General features: G+C 35.1%; 1 protein-coding gene across 13 annotated transcripts in view; it reads right to left on the bottom strand.

Moving 5' to 3' along the window:
• Window positions 1-23,827, bottom strand: part of Cdk12 (Cyclin-dependent kinase 12) — a 621,218-nt gene that overhangs the window by 238,380 nt on the left and 359,011 nt on the right. For all 13 annotated transcript variants that reach the window (XR_016546892.1, XM_090372485.1, XM_090372492.1 and 10 more), the window contains one exon: window positions 20,245-20,537. Coding sequence is in view for 12 of the 13 variants with exons in the window: in XM_090372485.1 (XP_090228611.1) it covers window positions 20,245-20,537 (293 nt within the window). In the remaining variant the exon portion in view is untranslated. The remainder of the gene's footprint in view (window positions 1-20,244; window positions 20,538-23,827) is intronic.

Genomic DNA, 23,827 nt, shown 5'->3' with positions numbered 1-23,827 from the left:
TTTTATTTTATAAAAATGAGTAATAATTTTTAAAACAAAGAATTAATATCAAATTTTGCACGAGGCTGAAGGGAGATAACAGCAAGCACAATGATTCATATCAAACCAAGTTTCTGGAATGAGGATGTATCTAGAACAAGGTTTTTACCTACAAAAAGTTTTAAGAAGGAAAAGAAGATAACGATGGTGAACAAAGTGGATTCCCAACAACTCACAAGACCAATGAAAATTTTCATAGAGGAAGAGAGCTAGTTCATCAAGCCTATAAGTGAACAAAATGAGTCCATTTCTAAAGAAAGAGCCTCATTTTTATGGGACACTTGAGCACGAGGAATGTTTCTACCAAGAATGTTAGGAATTTTCAGTCAAGAACTGAAACATTGAGCAATCAAAATTTATTCTAATCTTTCATGCAAAGTTCAAGAAGAAAGTAGAAAAAGGTTATAGTTTTCATGTGATGAAGCTTGGATTCCAGTATGGACAAGAAACAAAACTTTTGTATGATGAAAAAATCTGCAAAATATCAAAATGAAGAGAAAAATTGTTGATTTGTTTCTTTGATATCAACACTAATAATTCAGAATTCATCTTTGATGGTGAAATAATCAAATTTATCATTTGAAATTCTGAAATACTTATGGAATACTGTTCAAGCTTAAAGGAAAGATCTTCTTTGACCATACAGATTCTTCACCATGATAATGTATCAGCTCGCTGTCTGTTCCTTTTAAATTTTTATCAAAACAGAAAATTTGAAGCATTTGCAATATTCAATGGATTTGGATGGCATTATTTCTTTTTCTGTTAAAAAACTGAATGGAAAGGGAAAGGATTTTTGGGCACTGATGACATTAAAAAAAAAAGAATATGAAAGAGAGGGAAAGTGTGAGGAGTGTTCTGAAGGGAATTTCAAGAGAAGAATTTGGAAATATTTTCAACAGTAGCACCAACATCAACTGAAGTGTGTAGCCTCATGAGTGGAATAATTTAGTCCAATACATACAATGTATTGGCATACATTGTATGTATGCCAATACAGACATTTTTATTACAAAATTAGTGTCATTATTTTTATAGCATTTGCTACATATAATGCAGTCTGTTGCATGGAATGCAATTAGCATGATCACATAAATACATATCTTAATCATGAAAATTTTCCATATGGTATTTATTCTATCAATGTTGAGATAACAGATATTTTATCATTATAAACAAAGTGGAGGAGCAGAAGTAGACTGGTGGCTGAGATGAACATCTGTGAAAATGTTTTTACGCTCACTCTGTGATCAATTAAAAACGCCAAACTAATGAGCGTAAAAATAACAGAAGGCTACATTTGAATAATGGAGTCACCATTCAGCTTCTAAAGCAGAATCAATCAACACTGTCACACAAAGTTGAGGTTAAAATCTACATAGCACAAACTATACCCCAGTGAATAGTGAAGTACAAAAAATGGAATATCAGTCTTAGTGATACAAAAGAAACTACCTTCATACTCAACATTTGAAATAGCTTTGTCTCCTGAACTTAGCAATTCTTAAACAGGGTTCTAAGACTGGCAGAAGGATAGTAGAGCTCATGCTTTTGATTTGCTGTGCTATAAAGTTAGAATAAATTCATTCCACTGCCAAGGAAAGCTGGTTATGATTACCATTTTAGCTTTTTTGGCACAGGCCTGTATTAAAAATGCCATAATTGTTAGCTATATCTTAAATTGGATCATCAGTAGACGAAAATATTTTTTAACAGGTATGTTGATTTTTATAAATTATGCAAATTCAGAAAACAGTGACTTATCTGTAAAGAAAGTTCATGATGATCTCGAAGGCATTTAATGTATGAAACCAGCCCCAAATATGATGAAAAAAAAAATAGAACTAGTGTTTACAGGTCTCTAGTGTTTCTAAGGAAATATTCTGACTGTTCTATAAGATACAGTTCTAGTTCTGCATACCTCCCTATCTGCCTATGTAGTACTGTCGGAAAAATTCCCATTTGTGGCATTTACCTGAATTTGATTTCAATCAAGAAATTTTCTGCTCTCACTGAAAACCAATCACAGTCATAGAGACATACTATTATCCATGGTTCAGCCTAAGTTGCTAATATCTTTATAAATTGTATATTTTAAATTTTATTTATAATTTAATTTATATTTTAAATTGTATAGCATTATTAGAATAGCTGAATCTGCAAAATTCTGAGACACTGCCAGGACAAGTTTTGAAGCTTATTGGCTTCTCATTACCTGGTGGGTAGTCTCTATTACCAATGTATGCCACACTGTGAATAACATATTTTTTAAAATAAATAGCCAAGATATGTATGGAAATAAAATTTCCATTTATAAACATAACTATTATGTTTACCTTTAACCCCTAGAACTGGTCCAGTTTGCCCTGTGCAGTACAATGCTACTGGATTGCAGAAGTATCTCAACTCAGTAATTAAAATCAAATCAAAATTTGTATGCTTTACCTATGTTTGATTTCAATCATGGAGAGACGGTGCTCTCACTGAAGACCGAGCACCAAGTCCTTGGTACTAAGGCTTGAACTTATATGCAACTTAGAGACAAATATTTAGGAAAAACCATTATCCATGGTTTTGCCTAAATATTGCTAATAACCTTTTAAGCGCAATGGCATTACATTTTTTAAATTGTGATGCTAAGCAATCAAACTAAAATTGTGCACACAGATCAAGTAATAATGCAAATGAACAAACAAGAATGTGCACATCGTGCCGGTATACATGAATGGTGGCTCTAAACAGTAGTCAGAACATGTTCATTTGGTTCAATTAAGCACACCTAAACCATGTTTCATGGTCCAATGGTAGAGAGACATTCGGTGAGTGATTCAACACAGCAGGGAGCAGTAAGCAGGACGGAAGTAGGCCAATCACACAAAGATAAAGAGTTTGATGTCAATCCAAACATAATATCCTAATGAAGAAAGTTTCAGAAAGACAAGAGAGGTTATCCTAAACAGCTGTACATGGTCAATGAAGGGTCACAATACCAGAAAATGACCAATATCATCTTGTGCTACTGATATATAAGAAGATGATATCATCTCAGAACATATTTTTACCAAATTGTTTCCTGTAGCCTGTGGGGGAAAGATGGATAGAAATCTATATGCAGGACAACCCATTGTGCTCCTCACACTCATCTATTATGTCCATAATACTTTTTTATGCATGTATGAAGAATAGGATTATTTATTATTATTTTTTTAATTTGTAGGGTCTGAGTTATGCTAGTATAAATTCAACTTATGTATGTATTCATTCACATGACTCACATACTGATAGTCTAGTTTGAAACAGAGTATCAGACCTTTCTGCACATTATTTATAAAGTAATACAAATTGCTTGACATTCATCTGACTTTCACTTTTTTTTTAACCCAAAAACTGACATTTAAGAGCAGAGCATGGCTTACAATTGGCTCTAATAGGACAAATGGGGGAGGGGGGGGTCCAGTACAAGTACATGTTCATCTTTATTAACAGGAGAGGATGCTTTGGCTTTGACTAAATGATACAATACAAATTCTGTTAAAATTAATGTTGCCAACTAGTGAGGTCCCAATGGAAATGCATTATACTTAATTTTTATAAAGTTATTAGAGCATCTCAGCAGCCAAAAATTTCAAATTAATGTCTTAAATAGTGAGACATATGTACTTAACCTAAATGTCACTACACGGAGTATTATGAAACTTGCTTGCATCTGATTCACCAATATTGGTGGTGAAACTGTGTCACGAGATATTCATATTTAACTCTCTAGTGGGCACATCGTGTCTACAATTCACCAATCAGTTGTGTGGGAAAAAGGGAGGGTAAGAAATAGTTTATTTAGAGATTTGAAAAATTTATTCTTACTTCTGACATTATATTGTAAAATAAGATCAGAAAATATAATCAAAAACAGCAGTCTTGTTATATATATATATATAAACAAAACAGATCTAGTAATGAGGTGGAAAAAGAACGAAATCTAAATTTAATGAAAGTTAGCATAGAAATTGTGTTTTAAGATGACTGTGGTACAATAAAGAATATTATGGCTAAACTTTTCCAAGTAAAAAATAATTAATGATGGAGACTGAAAGTGAATACCATACTATAAAATACAACAAACATGCCAACTAAGTGGGCAAACATTACCAATAGTCATTTACATATTACATTTATTATTCCCTGCCCTCATACTGGATGAATACTAAAATTCATTCGATATAATTCTAATATACATTTAACAAGTTCGCTACCTGCTTGATGCATGCATGCACCAAAAAGTTTCTCATCCACTTAGACGAAAAAAAATCACCTGGAAACTTTTTTCAATTTTCTGAACAAAAAACTAGATATTTTTGTTACGCAATCTTCATCGGAGACTGATTAATTCGGCAACACAGCGAGAGAAAACCCCAAAAAAGTTTCTGCTCTTCTAAATCTAGAAGGAACTGAAACTATGACTGTTGAGCTCCGTGCATAAAGAACAGAGATTATAGATGCAGCGAACATGTTATATTTATAAGGTTTTTTACTGTTTTTAGTGTATAAAATACAAGCATGCCCACTAAGTGGGCAAACATTGCCAGTAATCATTTACATATTACATTTATCATTCCTTGCTCCCAAATTAATTTATTTTTAAAGAATTCTATACTCAAGTAATCTATAAAATCAGCAGTATAGATTTACAGATTTCACAATTGGCACAACCAGGAAGTGAATGTGGGGACATTATTATTTAATGGCAAAATTATGTTAAATGAGTAAAATATATATATATATGTTTTATTTTATTATTATTTTTATTTTATCTATTTTTTACTTCAAGGGCATATAATATAGATGATGCAGCTTACTTACAGGAGTGGCTAATATTCATGCAAAAATGTCAAGTTTGTGTAAAGAAATGACTTTAAGATACTCCAGAGTATATCTAACAGTACATACATTACAAACTGCTCTCCTGGCTTCAATACCACCAGGATGGTGAAAGTCTCTCATTAACAATGTGTAAGCCCAATGTGAGTGTTACATGAGTGTCAGGTGTAATTATTAAATGTACATATACAGTCTTTCACTGCATCCTTATTTCAAGGTAGAGAGAATTAATCAGTATATTTCAGATATAACATGCTTTATCCATAAAATAATATACTTCTATACCATATTTCATTGATTTGTATCAAATGTTATGAAAAATATTGAATTTTTGTCACTTAACCACTGTTCACCAATGTAATTTCCCCTTTCTGAATTCTGTTGAGTTCGATGGATATGTCAGCTCTTGCTGTGCCACTTTGACATTACATTTTTACACTTATGCACATCGTAAGTGCAATGGACAAAAGAATCACAAAATTTCATTATCAACCATCAGTTGATTATGAAATTCTATGATTCTTGACAGTTCTACCCATACTCCAAACAGCATAGTTCTACATTATGTAAAGAGAAACAAAAGGCAGCATGTCATTTGTATGATGAGAGCGTCTGAATTTTAACAACACTTTTTTAAGAGATGCTAAAACTTTAAAAAAGATCTGCTAAAAAGAATTTAATTAAAATTTCTTTTCATACCACAATACAGCACTAAGGTGGCCAGAGGAGTTCACAGCTTGACTGTAACTGGTTCTAGTAGCCAATATACTAGTACCAGAGCTATCAATGGCCTTTGCACTTTTTTGTGGAAGCACACGAGGCTCAATTTTGCAACGCGCATATTTTATCTGCATGTGTTACACTAGGAACAAATCAAGGCAAATTCTACAATTTGCATCACTTACAGATTTCAATGAATTCCAATTATAGAACATTTTTTGTCCTCCCCATATTTCACTCAAAGAAATTAACACATTTAATGCTTAATTGTAGAAAAGCAAAACCATCATATGAAAATAATAATAAAAAAATTGATGTTCCACTCATGTGAAAGCATTATGCAATAAATCAAAGAAAAATCAATTCATCCTCATCACTTTTGTATAATACCAAGCACAGATAAATTACATAAAAATTATGTGTAATCTGTCTAGACTGCTTAGTTTTTCACAGCTGCCAAGTTTCACTATTGAAAATCTGGCGTTTGGACAAATGTAAGCAGGAGGAAAACAGGAAATTTCTAGGAAAAAACAGGCGGTTTAAAAGAACTGACACCATTTTATACAGCCATAGGATTTTTTGCCAGTATAGGATGATTTTAAATAGTCGATTCTGGTTAATTGGGACACATCGGGACAGATCACTTTGGCCCAATTAAGCGGCTGCCCCAATTAGGCGAAATTTTATGTGCTGAAAAGTACATTCTAACGGAGGCAAAAAGGTATGAATAAAATAAAGGGAATGTGGCATTTAAAGAAAGCACACTGTATTCAAGTTATATTGTACAAACATTTATTTAAAAATAACTAAAGCTAAAAGCAAACAAAATGAACGTATGTACATATAATGTACATATGTAAAATGAAGATACAGTACAGAATAATGTCCGTGTCAAGCAAAGGTTACACATTACTTAAGGGTTCTTACTTTGAAAAAAATGATGAGTGTACTGTGATGAATTCTCTTTATGGACTGCAATTGAACAAAGTCAGTGCAGGTATCTACTGCTGATAAAGGACTGCCCTCATTGCCTTCCTGCCTGTATTATCGTAGCATGATAATACAAGCCTGTTTCATCGGCGTTGTCAACGTCATCCCCACTAAATTTTTTAGGCAACTCTGGCAGTTTTTCAGATATCCATTGCTCAGCACTGTCCTTCTTGCTATGTGCTTTTTTGTAACTAATGTCACGTCTACACTTCCATCGAGACAACCAACCATCCGTCACTTTGAAATTTATGTAACCTAGCTTTTTGGCCAACTCTTCTGACTTGGTTTTTAGCACAGGGCTGCTTACATGCACTCCTCGTTTAGATACAGTGGAAAACCATTGATTCAAAGCATCCTCGACATCTGGATATTTGCTTTCCCTCTTTCGCTTATGAGATGTTTTCTTGAAACCCACATGCAATGTCCACTCCTAAGTTTTTCTTGTTGCTGTAGCAGTTGTGAAATTGTAGATTTTGGCACCTTTATTATCTCTGCTAGTTGACGATGATTGATGTTAAGAGGTTGACTTTTTATCTTGTCAAGAATAGCAATTTTTACTGAAAGTGACAAATCTTTATGTGGCATCTTGACAGAGGTCTTAAATGTACTGAAAAAAAAGGGGGGGGACCAAAATCAGTGCACTGTTTGGTACAGTTCTTAATCTATTCTAACCCACAAGATGTATACATATGTACCTAGTGTGATTGTAAACAACTGCAAGCAAAATTTCTTCAGAATCCGATTACCACAACACAGAACGAACGTAAAACTACCACTCTTCAGCACGACTTTGCAATAACTGACTCTCGCTACTGCCCACATGATCTCTTTGTTACGAGCCACCTAAATTAGTTTATTGTTCAATAAACTATATTTAGATGTTTGTGCGTGCCATATAAATAGTTTATTGTTTAATCACAACCTTCATTGCCCCAATTAAGTGGCGAGTTGGCCCAAATAAGCGGAAGGAATTCAGGCTACATATTTGTTTTGTTTCTGTTCTTCATATTTTGCCCCAAATAAGCGGCTGCCCCAATTAACCGGAATCCGCTGTATTAACTTACCCAGGATTTTTCTGTCTATGGATTTCTGTTTGGATTGTCCTTTAGACATCTATTGATTATGGTGTTTGTGAGAGAGAGAGAGAGAGAGAGAGAGAGAGAGAGAGAGAGAGAGAGAGAGAGAGAGAGAGAGACTGTTGCAGACTTGACTTCACCAGCTTCAAAAACATTGAGTTAAAAGTTTTGTTCATAAAAATGGATCCTGTTATCTAGGCTTGACTCTGAGGAGCATTCCCAAAGGTTCCAGAAAGAGATCTGAACAGAATTTGTTTTACTTACCTGGCTGAATATCTTCTCACACTGAGCTCTGCTACTATAAAGAACTGAAAATGCCAAGCAAATATAACTTGGGATAATGTTATATTTCAAGCTTCCTTGTACTTTTTAATCCCCAACCGAGGACCACTGTACATAAATTCTTTCTTCTTTCATAATAGCTTGTAAGTTCTCCATCTGAAACTGACACAACTGATGCTGCAAAACATCTAATGTTCCATCTGTTTATCTTTAATCACACCAAGAAGTAGAAGAAACTTGTAAATAAAAAAATTTCAAATTTGAAAATGATGCACGGCCAGTTAATGAAATTTGTGCTATCTCAGCATTTATAAGAACATTTTTCAATAGTAACTTGTACACTATGTAGTCACAAGCATCAATAGTGTATTTCCTCACTCAGCAAAAGGACACGATCTTCTATTGTTTTGCACTCTCGATGACATTGGCTATGATAAAGTCATAATCATCCTTCTCATTTAGTCTGTTATGACAATCAAATTCAAAAACAGAAGTGGAAGATTTAAAACTTCGAATGACCTCAATATATGGATATGTGGATTCTCAAACTTTGGGGTAACAACTAAAAGAAACAAGCATGCTTCATTCAAGCCAAAAGAGAGGAACACAAACTTTCTGTACATTTCAAGAAAAGTTTTTCTTGAGGAGTTCACTAATTTGTTTTCTTTCAAAGCTTCTTTGGATCATGAACTAGATTTGGACATGAGTCAATGCCACCCACTATTGACTACATGTTGTACTTTTCAATTAACTCTGAAAAAATCCTTATATGCTTTTCTCACAACTTCTACCCTTTTCTTTCAATAGAGTTGTCACAGGTTGCCCCGTTCTACTAGCCTAGTTAAACATTTACCAAATATAGCCAATGTGTATGCACATGCTTCCAAATCTTTTTATATATACAAAATGTGTGTATATATATATATATATATATATATTTATTTTTTTTTCCAATCTTTTTTTCTTTTTCCTGTTCTACCAGTCTAGAATTAGCATTAGTTGAGGCACATGATGCAAGAAGCAAGCTTATGCAGCATCAGCCAAAAAAAAAACCCCTCCCATTTCACCCATCCACTCACTCCAAATGCCTGTCCAGCCCAATCTTAAATTTATTTAAGATATCAACTTCCACAACAAGAGATGGAAGTCTGTTCCAGCAATCAACTATCTGCTTGCTAAAGGAAAATTTCTGCACATCTATCCTACAACTAGTCTTTCCTCAATTTGAATCTATGCCCCTTCAGGTTCGTAATCTGAGCAAGAGGAAGAATCCCATCAGCACTGAGCTTGTTCAACTTGTTCAACATCTTATATGCCTCCATCAGATCACCTCGCAGATGCCTAGTCTCCAGGCGCTGCAATTTGCAGAACTTTAGCCTTTCTTGATAAGAACACCTATATGTTCCCCTCACCAATCTTGTTGCCCTTCTTTGTACTCTTTCTAGCAACTCTAGAATGAGTACAACTCCACAACCTTCATAAAATGAGGCCTCTAGACCTGTACACAGGTTGTAGCCTCAAGGTGTAGCCTGACCATTGCCTTGTATAACGGGATAATCACCTCCTTGTCCCTGCTAGCAAAATTCCTATATATCATTGACAAGACTCCATGACATGCTCTGGCAGCCCTTCTGCACTGCTCAGAGAACTTCATATCTGACTGTACAATTACCCCCAATGTCTTTTTCATTCTCCACTTCCCTAAGTGTAGTACTATACAGTTGGTACATTTCTCTTGGGTTAATGCTGGCCATATGCAGTACTTTGCATTTGTCAATGTTAAACTTCACTTGCCACTTTTCAGCCCATTTGTCCAACTTATCTAGATTTTATTGCAGTAACATATTGTCATTACTGTCGTTAACAACCCTGCCAAACTTTGTATCATCTGCAAACTTGGACATTAAGCCTGATGTACCTTCATCAATATCACTGATGAATACACAAAACAAGAATGGGGCAGCACTGAACCCTGGAGAACTCCACTAATAACATTATTCCACGAAGAGCAGTGTCCACTGATTACTACTCTCATATCCCACTCAACCATCCCTTTATCCACTGTAGCAACTTTCCCTTAATGCCCTACTGCTCTAATTTGTACAGCAGTCTTCCATGTGCAATAGTATCAAAAGCTTTCCTGAAATTCAAGGTATATAATATCAAAATTATTTTTTACATCCAGTTCCTTTGTGACCACATCATAGTATCCAATCAAATTGGTCAGACAAGATCTCCCTTTAACAAACCCATGCTGTGTCTTAACTATTACTGCAGCCTTGTCTAGATGATCCTGCAATGCTTCTTTAACCAGTGACTCCATTATTTTACATGGAACACAAGTTAAACTAACAGGTAACTTATGTCACCTTTTGAACCCACTTTGTGAATTGGGGATACATTTGCACACCTCCAGTCCATGTGGACCTCCCCTGAGTCCACGGAAGCTCTTATAATTATGGCTAAGCGTTTGCTTACTTCTTTTGCTGCCTCATTTAATATAACTAGATTGATACCATCCACCCCAGGTCCCTTCCTTATGTTTAACTTCAACAATTTCTCTTTAACTTTGTTCTCAGTTATTACAAAATTACTTGAATGCTTGCTGTTATTACAAAATATCTCAGTTATTACAAAATTAAGAATGCTTGCTGTTTCTCTTCCTCCACAACTGTTAATGTAAAACCTTGAATATACTGAATAGTATATTCAATATCATATTGAATATTATATATTACAAACATTGAATTAGCTTGGCACCACCACAAGTAACAATGGTCACAAATTACAGAGAACAATGCTGTTATCCCTGTGTTCCTATTTCACAATGTAAATGGATACCTGACAGCTAATTCATTAATGAAATAATCAGAAATTCAGAGATTTTTTTTAAAATTCAAAATTGATGTTCTACTATTTTTTTTTGCAAAACTAAAAATATGGAGAAAAACTATGTTATTGCAAAAATATGGAGAATGGGTCAAATCATGGAAAAAGAATACATTCTCTACTGTAAACCTGAAGAAGTGGAAGCTATAGATTTTTTTTTTTTTTTTTTTTTAAAACAGCCACATCAAAAGTTTAATTGAAATACTTTCCCCTTTAAATTTTTATTTGCATATTCTCTTGATTCAACTTTCCAAAAACAGGAGTTTTCTCTGATTTTGATGAAATCTGTAATAAATCCTTTCATTATTTTAATATCAATGCATAAAATTAGAAACAAAATAACAAATGACTGAGCATTAGCTGTAGGATGTTTTCATAACCATGTGGCTTTGTTTGTAGATAAAAACAACATGGTCAACTATTTACCAATGGCTTTATTTGTGTCATTCTCATTTGAAAATTGCTTTAATTTTTCCCCTGCTTTTTATACCCTATATAGACTGCAATTAAAATTGATTATACAAAAAAATCGAATTCCTGAAAAATCCACAGTCCCAAATGTTTTCAATAACCAGGATTCTGCTGTACTAAACTGTTTTAATAAAAATAAGCTTAACATGTTAACAATAAAATGTGTTGCACATATATTATGCTTATATACTTTAAATTAAAACTACTGCAAAATTTCACAAAGTGAAGCCTAATATTTTCTGTGCATTATAGAATTAATTCAGTGTTGCTTATTTTTTATTATATTTAAATAGTATTTTATAATGAAACAAAATATATATTATATTACAATCTCTATGGTAGCACTTACTTTGAATTAGACTTCTGCAGCAGCAAACACATTATATTCAATAGTCACATTGTACTTGTGATTGTGTCAGTGTCTAAAACTTGTGAATGCACAAGATTTACTATGTTAACAAAATACTGGAACTCTCTAATTCAACAAAATAAACGGTCACAGGCAATAACATTATTGTTATAGGTTAGGTATCAAAACAGTACAACAACATAAAGGTTATAGTAATCAGTCTGCACTATTTATTGTCGTAATATCACATAGTGCAAAACTATTTACTTTTGAACACAGAAAAATAGCCTACAGTTGCACCATAACCATATAACACTGCCCTTGCCCTACCATTAATATTCAGACACCTACATATTTACAGGAAAACTAGTACTGTCTGATGAAGTCCTTACACATACCCCACAAGCCAATTCATCCAAAAGGTTTCCTATAGAATTGAGGTCATGGCTCTAGACCAGCTAGTCCAACTTTTTGACACACACATCCTCACACCAGTCCATCACAATATGAGCAATACGACATGGAGCACTGTCCTGCTGGGGCGCCTCCGTAGCCAGGTGGGAAGGAGCAGCAGTGCGTAGCACATGCTTCTTGATTAGACCAGGGTTCGAGCCAGTCACTACCAAATACGGAGGATGCGGAAAGGTCAGGGAATGACCACCGCATATCCCAGAGCAATATGGCCTTAGTTGCTAATGCTCCTAAAAACCAAATAACTAACAAACAAACAAACAAACTGTCCTGCTGGAACAAGTATGGGTCTTCCCGGAAGTACAGACACTCCCCAGCTTACATAATACTCAACTTATGGAAATTTGACTTTACGTAAGTTTTTGCCAGCTGGTGCACACCGGTTGCATCCTGTAGGAATAAATGGAGGTATCGTGAAAATATCGTAATGTTAACCCAATAACACATTGTTTTTTGATAATTCATTCCAAGACCTCAGAAGTTGAAATTTTCGCTATAGAACTAAGCTATTTATCTCTTTAAAAGGTCATTTTTATAATGGAAATTGCACTACACTTTCAGGTTCCTCCACAGCCAGGTGGGCAGGAGCAGCACTGCGTAGCAAGCGCTTCTCGATTAGACCGGAGTTCGAGCCTGTGACCACCAAATACGGAAAGGTGAGGGAATGACCACCACATATCCCCAGAGCAATATGGCCTTAGTTGCTAACGCTCCTAAAAACCAAATAACAACTACACTTTCATCGTTATCATATGTTCTGTTATAAGAATCTATTTTGAACGCCTTTGTGATATTTTTCTAAAACACATTTCTGGAGGTCACTAACATAAAACAATAAAAACAATTTGAACTTATTGGGCTTTTCTGTTTATTGGGCTATCTATTATAAATGGGTAGTAAGCTCGATCTTATTACATTTGCAATAATGCTGATAACTGGAATTGTGTGGGTTTTTACATTATGGTATTATGTTGAAATGAGTTACCCTTCACTGAAATCTTCAACTGTATAAAAACAAATAAATTTTTGGAATGTTCTCTTCATTCCCATTTACTTATTACAATGGTGAAGGGAAAGGGAACAACAGAAAGTGCAAGTGCTGGCAGTGCTAGGAAATGAAACAAAATTAATTTATAAATGAGGATGATTAATTAAGAATGCGAAGTAGGACAGAGTTTATCATCTATTGCAGGGAATTAGGTCTCACTGCTTCAACAGTGAATACTATTTTAAGGGGCAGTGCATGTATCAAAGAACATGTTAAAGGATCAATGCATTTAAGATCAACAGTGATCACAAAACTGCATTGGGGTGCTATATCCACGATGGAAAAGCTATTAATAATATGCATGGAAAATCAGATTCAGAAGCAAGTGACCTTGAGTCCAATGGCCATTCAAGCAAAAGCATCTATGAAGATATTAAGGATAAGTACAGCGAACCCCGAGCCAAATTCATGGCAAGCATGCCACTGGTTTCCAAAACATTAAGGTATGCAGTGAAGTCGCCAGTGCCAATTCTGCATCTGCAGTAAAATTCTGTGATGTGTGGGAAAAACCCCTTATAAATCTCCACAGCCCTCAACTTCTGCAGCAGCAGCATGCTTATCAGCTGGACAGTTAATTTTGGCAACTATGCTCGAAAGGTAAAACTTGCTGACATTGTCTGTCTCCTCTCACTTTTTCAAATTTAATAATTTTTAAATTTTTGTAATTTTTCCTGCACATGAGATAAAAAAAAATTGAATAAATAATTCTATTTACATGTTCATTGAACATTTCTTTTTTGCTTCAATCAAATTTGCAAGTGCTGCATAAGCATTTAGGGAAATTCCGACTTACGTAAAATTCAACTTACAAAGTTCCGCAGAATGCAACCCTTACGTACATGAGAGAGTGGCTGTACTGCCACAATGTAGGTAACACACACACACTACTGTCCAGAACATCTAGACAGACTGCATCATTTGTGGTTTTTTCCAAAACAACTAATTGTCCCATGCCAAACCATCTCACTGACTTCGCCAAACTTCATCGTCAGAATGATAGTCCAGCAGGTAGGTTTCTCTGGGCATTCACCACACTCAAGCACTATCATACTGCTAGACCGGGTATCATGGCTCTCACTACTAAGCGCAGCATCCATTGGTGTACAAGTCCAAGAACAGCAAGCCTTAGATCAAGCTAGATAGCTTCTGGATCCCTGCACAACATAGTAACCCATATAATGCAGCTGTAATGGTGCTAACAAGTGCCACAATCATCTCATGGTGGGCCTGTGGGTGCTGCAACAATGCACCTACATTCTGAGTGGACGATTCTTTGCAGGGCTCACCTCTCATATTCCATCATCTTCAGAGGCTTTCCAGGTCATTTCACAACAGTTTTGGCACCAGTCTGCTTCCATTTGCATCGCCAATTGTCAACCTGGAGATCTTCAGTGCCATTGAAATATCATATACATACCAACTGCTTATGTGGCACCCTATTATCATTTCAAGCCAGAAGTCTGTTAACTGCATTTATCACAGCATCTTTCATTCACAGTTGTATTGGTGTCTCCATGAAAGCCTATGAACAATTTATGTCTGACATGTGGTGCTTCGGTAGGATATGACCAATTATCAACAGAGAGGCATTCAGATATTAATGGTAGGGCAGTGTATTACAGAACTCATTATAACAGTATTGGAAAATTTTCCAGAGAATATCAGCAGGAGTGTGTCATGTGAACTATGTAGATTGGGGAATGGTGTCAAAAAATTTCATCCACTAGCATTTCAGATATTAATATTAAACAGGCAATTTCACCATAACAGTATATTACAGAACTCACAGAATTCATTGTATGACAGATTTCTGGGGCAATTTATGGGGAAAGGAGACAAGAATCTTGGAAGCTACTAGGCTTTACATACTAACTAAGAAATATTGTTCAGGGTTTAGGCCTAAATGGATGTCAGATGAACTGATGAGGCATATGGCAGAGAAGAAACATGCATGGGATACATACAAATTAACACACGACACAGAAGCCTATGAGAGATACAAGTTGATCTGTAACCAAGTTACAAAGGAGGTTAGGCAGGTGAAGGCAGATTACGAGAAATCTTTGGCAAGGGATGCAAAGAAAAACAGCAAAGAGTTCTTTACTTATGTAAACTCTAGAAGGAAGGGTATGAATCAGATTGGTCCACTTGATATCGATCGGTCAACTGTTGATGATCCTGCTCAGGTAGCTAACAAACTAAATGAATATTTTGCATCGACATTCACACATGAGGAGTTATTTAGCGAGGGGAAAGCCAGAGGTGTATTCAACTCTAGCAGTAAGCTAGAGAATCTTGTAATAACTGAGAGTAAAGTGGAGGAGAAATTGTTGAAGATAAACACAATAAAGGCACCCAGGGTGGATGGGATCTATCCAGTTATATTAAAGGAGGCAGCAGAGGAAGTAAGCAAACCCTTAGCCATAATTATGAGAGCTTCCTTGGACTCAGGAGAGGTACCCACAGAGTGGAGATGTGCAAATGTGAACCCAATTCACAAAGGAGGATCAAAGGCTGGCAAGTAATTATAGACCTGTGAGTTTAACTTCTGTTCCAGGAAAATTAATGGAGGCACTAGTTAAAGAAGCACTGCAGGATCATTTAGACAAGACTTCAGTTATAGCTCGGACACAGCATGGTTTTGTTAAGGGGAAGTCTTGCCTGACCAATTTGATTGGATACTATGATGCAGTCACAAAGGAACTGGATGCAGGGCATAACTTTGATATTATATACTTGGATCTTAGAAAGGCTTTTGATACTGTTGCACATGGAAGACTGCTGCACAAATTGGAGCAGTGTGACATTGGAGGCAAATTGCTGCTGTGGATAAAGGGGTGGTTGAGGGGGAGAAGACAGAGAGTGGTAATCAATGGACACTGCTCATCGTGGACTAATGTTATTAGTGGAGTCCCTCAGGGCTCAGTGTTGGGTCCATTATTGTTTTCTGTATTCATAAATGATATTGATGATGGTATATCGGGATTAATGTCCAAGTTTGCAGACGATACAAAGGTAGGCAGGGTTGTCAAGGACACTACTGACACTATGCTGCTGCAACAGGATCTGGAAAGGTTGAGCAGATGGGCTGAGAGGTGGCAAATGAAGTTTAACATTGACAAATGTAAAGTACTACACATGGGAAACAGCAACCCCAGAGCAACGTATCTACTTTGTGGTACTACACTGACAGTGGTAGAGAATGAAAGGGACTTGGGGGTGGTTGTGCAGGCAGATATGAAGTTCTCTGAGCAGTGCAGACAGGCTGCAAGAGTAGCTCATGGTGTATTGTCAATGATATATAGGAATTTTTCTAGCAGGGATAAGGAGGTGATTATTCCCTTGTATAAGTCAATGGTCAGGCCACACCTAGAGTACTGTATACAAGTCTGGAGGCCTCATTTCAAGAAGGATGTAGAGCTGCTGGAACGAGTACAGAGAAGGGCAACAAGATTAGTGAATGGAACAAAGGTTTTCTCTTATGAAGAAAGGCTTAAGTTTTGCAAATTACAGTGTCTGGAAACTAGGCACCAGCGAGGTGATCTGACAGAGGTGTATAAAGCCTTGAATGGTTTGAGCATGCTCAATGGTGATGGGATTCTTCCTCTCGCTCAGAATAATCACCTGAGAGGGCATAAATTCAAATTGAGGAAAGACAGATGTAGGATAGAGGTGCGGAAATTTGCCTTTAGCCAGCGGGTGTTTGGTTGGTGGAACAGACTTCCATCCCTTGTCGTGGAAGTTGATAGCTTAAATAAGTTTAAGGCTCAGCTGGACAGGTATTTTGAACGAACAGAGGGGTGAAGTGGAAGTGGGTTTTTTTTTTTTTTTTTTTTTTGCTGATGCTGCATAAGCTTGCTTTCTTGCATCAAATGCCCCTACTAATGCTAATGCTAAAATGCTAAGAAACTGTCTACAAAGACTGAACACAAACTGTTTGGCCATGTTTTAACATAACAAGCCACAATACAGCTATACGTGAAACCAAAACAACAGCCAAACTTACCATATAACTAAGTACACAAGACAGCAACATGCACAAAGAAGAGATGGATAATTAGGATACCATATACAGCAGCATTACATCTTTCTGCTCTCCTGATTATACAGCAGCATTACTCTCTTGCTCATAACTTTCTGCTCTCCATATACAGCAGCATTACACCTTTATGCTCTCCTGATTTGAGTCAAATCAGGAGAGCAGAAAGGCTAGTCCATCTGAGGGATCCATTTTTTGGCACAGTCCATTTCAAGACTGGTGCTTAAAATTTGATGAACATTCTTTATACATTCCCAAATGTTCTGTTATCATTCCAATAGTCATTATTCAGTAAATACAAGTCCTTGCACTTTTTAAAACATTTTCATCAGTTTATTCTGCTGTCTGGTAGCCAGATTGAGAACTGCCATGGATATTTTCTCTCTTCCATCAGAAAAATTGTTTATGTCAATTGAAAATTCAACCTTCATCACTGCAGATTCTCCATAAATGTCTTGTAACAATTCATAACTTTGGTAGGGATATTCCTTGATTTACACAGAACAGCACATGAACTAGAAATTTCAAGTTCACAAGCAGTTACATATATTGGCATTTGTGAAGCAAAAACAATTTAATATTGTGAGGCATGCAACAAATGTACAAATTACAATCACAATAATGATAGATATATAAACATGGTGCAACACTGCATCTTTGTCAATCACTGCAAAAGCAGCATACCATGGTTCATGTCTAGAAGTTTTTAGCCAAACCCCATAAGGTAAAACAATCAAAGATGCTATACTTACAGAAACTTGAGGTTACAGAAGAGAGAAAAAAAAAAAGCATTCTCCAGAGTAACAAATTAAGATAGTCCTTTTGTGGACTGCACAATTTGAGCATGACAGTTTCCCAGAGCAGCGTTTCCCAATTAAATTTAGCCATGGAACCCTTTTATATTTTGTGCAACATAACGGAACCCCTTAAATATTTTTAGTGTAGCACATATAAAAAAAAAAAAAAAAAAAAATGCGCCACAGACGAAACGTTTTCTTGGTTTAAGGTCAAATACCTTTAAAGTCTTTAAAAAAAAAAAAAAAAATACAAAAAAAAGTCCCACCATGCGAAATACGGATCCAAACACAGTCATTTGCGTATTGTTTCCCAGTATTTAGGTAGGTAGGTGTGGTAGTATACAGTCGATGTAATATGCAGGTTCTGGATTGCAATTACAAAGGCTTAGTACACAAGCTGTGCAGTAAAAGCGACCTGACACAAATCCAAATATTGTCTCATCCGCCAGATATAAATGTACCTACAATATTTTTAACTTTTAATGTGTAAAACTTAATTTTTTTAGCAGAACTCTTAATTTTACCTCACGGAACCCCAGGGTTCTGCGGAACACCATTTGGGAAACGCTGTCCCAGAGGATTCCAGTATCAATATGCCATGTCAATTGTGTAGATTGGTGGAAGAAGAATGATGGTTTCATTGTTTCATTGTGAACTTGGGCCACTGGCATTTTCAGAAGAAAATATGAAATAAGGCAATTGCAACATAACATCAAAACCAATGCTATACTTTGAGAACTGATGGAATTCTATGAGGAACATTGATATCTGTTTATTATAGTATAGTCCCACTGCCACAAACTAATGGGGTGTATGGCAACATCATTTAAATGAAGTAAAACAAGTGGACTGAACACTTTCAGAACAAAGATTTGAACCCAATAAATACAAGTGCTACCAAAAAGTTAAAAGAATGTATAAAAACAGATGTTTATCTTATTTTTCATCATAACCCATTCAAAGTACTCTCCTTAGAATTCGACATGCCAAGCCCAGCAATTCTGATATTTTCAGATGCATGCCTTAATTTTTTTTTTTCCCTAATACTGTCTAGTACCACCTGTGTATTTTGCTGAATCCATGACACTGTCAAATTCTTTTCTTTAAAGAGTCTTCTGTAAAGGCTGTTTGTAACAAGTCATGAGTTCCTGCAGTTTTACTAAGCTTGAAACAGAACTTGACAAAAACCTTTTGTCAATTTGAATCACTCATATCAAAAAATTAAAAAAACATGTACATGTCCTCACTAAAACAGCTTCACGTATGTGACTAATGCAATAAAGAATAGCATACAGTGAGGAAAACAATATCCATACCATTATCAGCAGCTTTGTTACATGACCATTCTTTTAACTTTTGAGGTAGCACCTAGTGTCTTTAAGGGGTCAAGAAGCATATGAGTTATTTGTGGAAGTTGAGGTTTATTCTCAAGCTGAAAAAGAATTCTACATGTGAAACAGTAAAATGTTCGAAATGAGGTTTACTGGAAATTAGTAGGAGTTACTGTATATCACATAGGATTAATGTGTAATTAATGCCAATGTTGAAGCTACACAAAGATCTCATTATTTTCATTTCCTTCAGAATTCCAATCATTTTGCTAACATAGTACATATATATATATCATACTTGTGCAGGGTGGCAAAATAACATAACTATTTCATTATATTAAATTTTAATTATATAGAGTAAAAATCATGCAATGAACAAGAATAAAAATTTAGTTTTGCATTATATGAGAGTGAGATAAATTTTATGATTTAACAATTATTATATACCTACCAGTCTCGCCAATTTCCCTGCTTTTTCCAAAATAAATATTATAAAATTATTTGTTAAATGGCATATCAAATTTCATTCAAATGAAAATAATTTACTTTTCTATAAGTTAATAACCAGTGTATTATGTAACTTGTTTAAAGGTATATATATATATATATATATATATTAAAAAAGAAATCTAAATGCTAATTATGTTGCATTATAAATGAGAGGTGTTTCATGTTGTGCTGTGTTTAATGAAATATTTATCCTTAAAAATAACAATATAAATGTTTTATTAATTTTCTTTTTACAATACTTTGTACAAACTGTTCTGCATTTATATGTCAAATGACAATGAAGTTTTAACTGTAATGCTTACAGCTAATGAAAGCACCCACATATAAAAGTATTTCATGAATATTTTGCTGTTATACCTTTATTATCTCCCTGAATAGGTGCTTTATCACTTTCTCTTCCTGTATTGCTCCCTGATCCCCCAGACCAACTTTCTGATGTTACAGGACCTCGTGAAACAACAGAATTGGGAGCTCGATTGCGCCCACTTACAGATCCACCAACTCCTCCAAAGCTACCAACTGAATCTGGTAATTGTGATCCAGCAGAAGCTGGATTTAAAACTCGTACTGCTGCTGCTTCTTGTTCAAGTCTTTGCTGCCTGCGTCTCCTCTTAGACCACATTTCATGACAATCTTGCCAATGTGGAAGGCTAAGAGAAAATAAAAGTTTATAAAAAAAGAACAAAAACATCATAAAAATACATATTTTCAAACCTTAGTATAAACTGATAGTAGTATATGCATTTTTTTTTGCTATTGAAAGCATGTACTAGGCAGTTAAAATTAAACTACTCTGAAAGCCTATATATGGAAAATGGCTAATCATACAAAGCTGAAATTTATAATGGACAATAGGTAGACAATATAGATGGGAATAACGAGAAAAAAAAGTTCTACAAAGAACCATCAGGGTAAGTGGTGCTGTACAGAATTATGCAATTTATACTCTGTGATGCCTTTTTTGAAAGTTATATAAGAACAGGTGATAAAAGAAAATATAAAATTCACTATGAGGCTTTTATTAAGGGATTGTACTTTGCTGGTTAACTCTATTACCAAATATCAATTCCCTGGCTGCTCTGCGTGAATACTACCACCAGAAAAGACTGTGATGTGGGCTGCTGTCACAAAATGGATTATACAAAACATTACAGAAGTCTGAAGAGACAGGTACCGTATGCTTTGAGAAAGGAAGACAATCAGTTTCTAAGGGCAATGTTTATGTGATGTGCTACAATGATCAAAACTCATGACAGTAATCTCATGAGAACATAATTCACATTCATCTGCTAGTGGCAGAGAAGTTGCTACACAGCTAAACCTTTCATGATCAACTGCCTGCAAGATCCTTTGAAGCGTGTAAATCTATTACTCATATAAACAGGACCTGGTGCAGCAATAGATTCCAAGTGAGCCTAAGGAATGTTTCATTTTTCTTTTCAATTCTTGATTAGGATGGAGGTGAACAATATAAGTAATTAATTTTGAAACATTCTGTGAACTGAAAAGGTGCACTTCTAAATGAACAATAATATAAATGCCAGAACTGTTGGATATAGGGATCATCACTTCTGCATGTCATCAATGAAATTTCACAGCATTCCCCACTGCTATACTATGTGGTGTAGTTTCACACTATATTAATTATAACACCCTTCTTCTTTAAAGAGGTCAAACCACATGGTCCATGACATGTACTTTGAATAGCACACAATATCACAAACTTCTTACCCAGTGAGAAGTTATTCCCAATCTTTATGCTAGATGCTGTTTGGATACAGCGATTTTCATGGAAGACAGAGAGCCACCACATAATGCTCACCTACTGATATGGCTGTTCCATGATATTTCCTCAAGATTGCATAATTTCCCATCTATTTCCAACTGCTTAGACATCTCGCTCACCTGAATCAATTCATGCAATTTTTGGTTGTGGGATTATTTGAAGGTTAAAGTGCACTGGAATAACACTGAAGTCCAAGCAAATGCAAAAGGCAAAATAACAAGGCAAATTAGGAATGTCGAGAACAACTCCAAAGAAAGGTTACCAATCTTGTTGAAATCAATGTATCTAACAACAAACAAACTGATGAACACTGTATGACACAACTACTGTTTGTGACTTAAAGCCTTATGCAGAGTTGTTCCCTCTCCCATACATGGTACAGAGCCATTCCCATGTAAGTGGCATTTTATGGAAATTTTTCTTCCCTTCATCCCTTTCCACATTATCAGACTATTGTCCCTTCTAACTTTTCATTGAAAATGACTAATCACAGATCTGCAAGCCTTCAAAACTAACAGTTTAATTATAACTATCCTTCACATTAAACTGTAGTGTATAGTAAGTTACAACATCACTCCCATTTGATAAGAAATGCATAATACTTATATTATTGTTAGGTCTATTGAACTAGTTATTTTACAATACAGAAAAAAAAAAATATATATATATATATCTTTTCCCTTAAGGAAAAAATCTAAATGATTTTTTAATCATTTAGATTTTTTAATCTAAATGATTAAAAAACAGTGAAGCGTATTCAACAGTGAAGCGTATTCAACATATCTTACAATGTTTACAGAAATTCCTAAATATGACTTCACCGGTAACACTTAAAATCTCTTGAAGCTAAGACCAACAATGAAATCACTACAATGGCTAAATAAAATACAGTATGCATATTAGTTGCTTTCAATACCCAGAGAAGTATTCTAACAAAACATATATCAGCACATTAATACATAAAAAAAAAAAACTATTTAACTAATCTTAGTTAATAATCAAAAACCTATGTATAATTAATATCTAACTAAAATATGAATGTTTGTTTAACCTTAAAATCTAACAGTTGCACAAAGAGTACATTATTAAAACTAACTGGCAATTGATATTAGCCACAGATATACTAAAAGACTACAGATATACATTGGTTCTACATATACTGAAGTTGCTAGCTGGCTAATGGCAACCTTAGTATATGCAGCTTTAAAATAAACAATGTATATGATAACAGTAAGTATTAAAAGTACCGATTAATGTTTCTTAGCTTCTTCAATGAAAGGTATACAAGTGCAAGCACCCCACATCATGGGAAATAACTATACAAATTCTATCTATAATACATAATAATTCTCTAAAGTTCTGTCTGTGTATCTTGCATCACAGAAAATGCTGACAAAATGCAGAATTTAAAACAGTATTTTCAATTAACATTGATTTGAATAAGGTTTTTTTTTTTTTTTTTTTTTTGGTAGTAGTTGTCGCATAGGCTTCTGCAGCCATAATGCACCTCCCAAGGTTTTTGCAGTACTTTTGATCCAAGCCCGAGACGGGAATCGAACCCGTGACCTTTGGGTTGCCAGGCAGGCACTTTACCCACCCGGCTAGCCCGGTCGGCCTTGCATAAGGTGTGTGTGTGTGTGTGTGTGTGTGTGTGTGTGTGTACTGTATCAATAGTAAAAATATATGTGCAAAACTATATTATGGCAATCAGTTCCTACAACACTATCAGGTGAACCACATACTAAGGTGACAAGGCATTAAATACCGAAAATGTCTAAAATCTAAGGAAAATTATAATGTAAAATTCTGAGGAGAGAAATAAGTCCACACTGATACTTTACTGGATAAATTTACAACATGCATTACAGTGACTTTATCCAATCAAGTATTTCTTTCCTACATTATATAACAATTATGGAAGGCTTTGACTCGTCTGACCTAACCTAAGTTGGAACAGTGAGGAAGATAAACAATTATATCATTGTCTACATCGATTCTTAAATAGCCACTGGTAAAGGGGAAGTTTATTTTAAGATTCAATGTAGAAAAAGTCTTAACATGAATAAACAGATTTTACACAAAATTGTTAAATTCATCCTTTGCTATTTATAAAAAGGCCTCATGTTCTAGTGTACTGATATGTGTGTGTTCAAA

The sequence above is a fragment of the Mastigoproctus giganteus genome, chromosome 1, assembly GCF_048544385.1.
Source record: "Mastigoproctus giganteus isolate SK-2022 chromosome 1, ASM4854438v1, whole genome shotgun sequence".
NCBI lineage: Eukaryota > Metazoa > Arthropoda > Arachnida > Uropygi > Thelyphonidae > Mastigoproctus > Mastigoproctus giganteus.
This window is presented reverse-complemented; position numbering and strand designations above follow the sequence as displayed.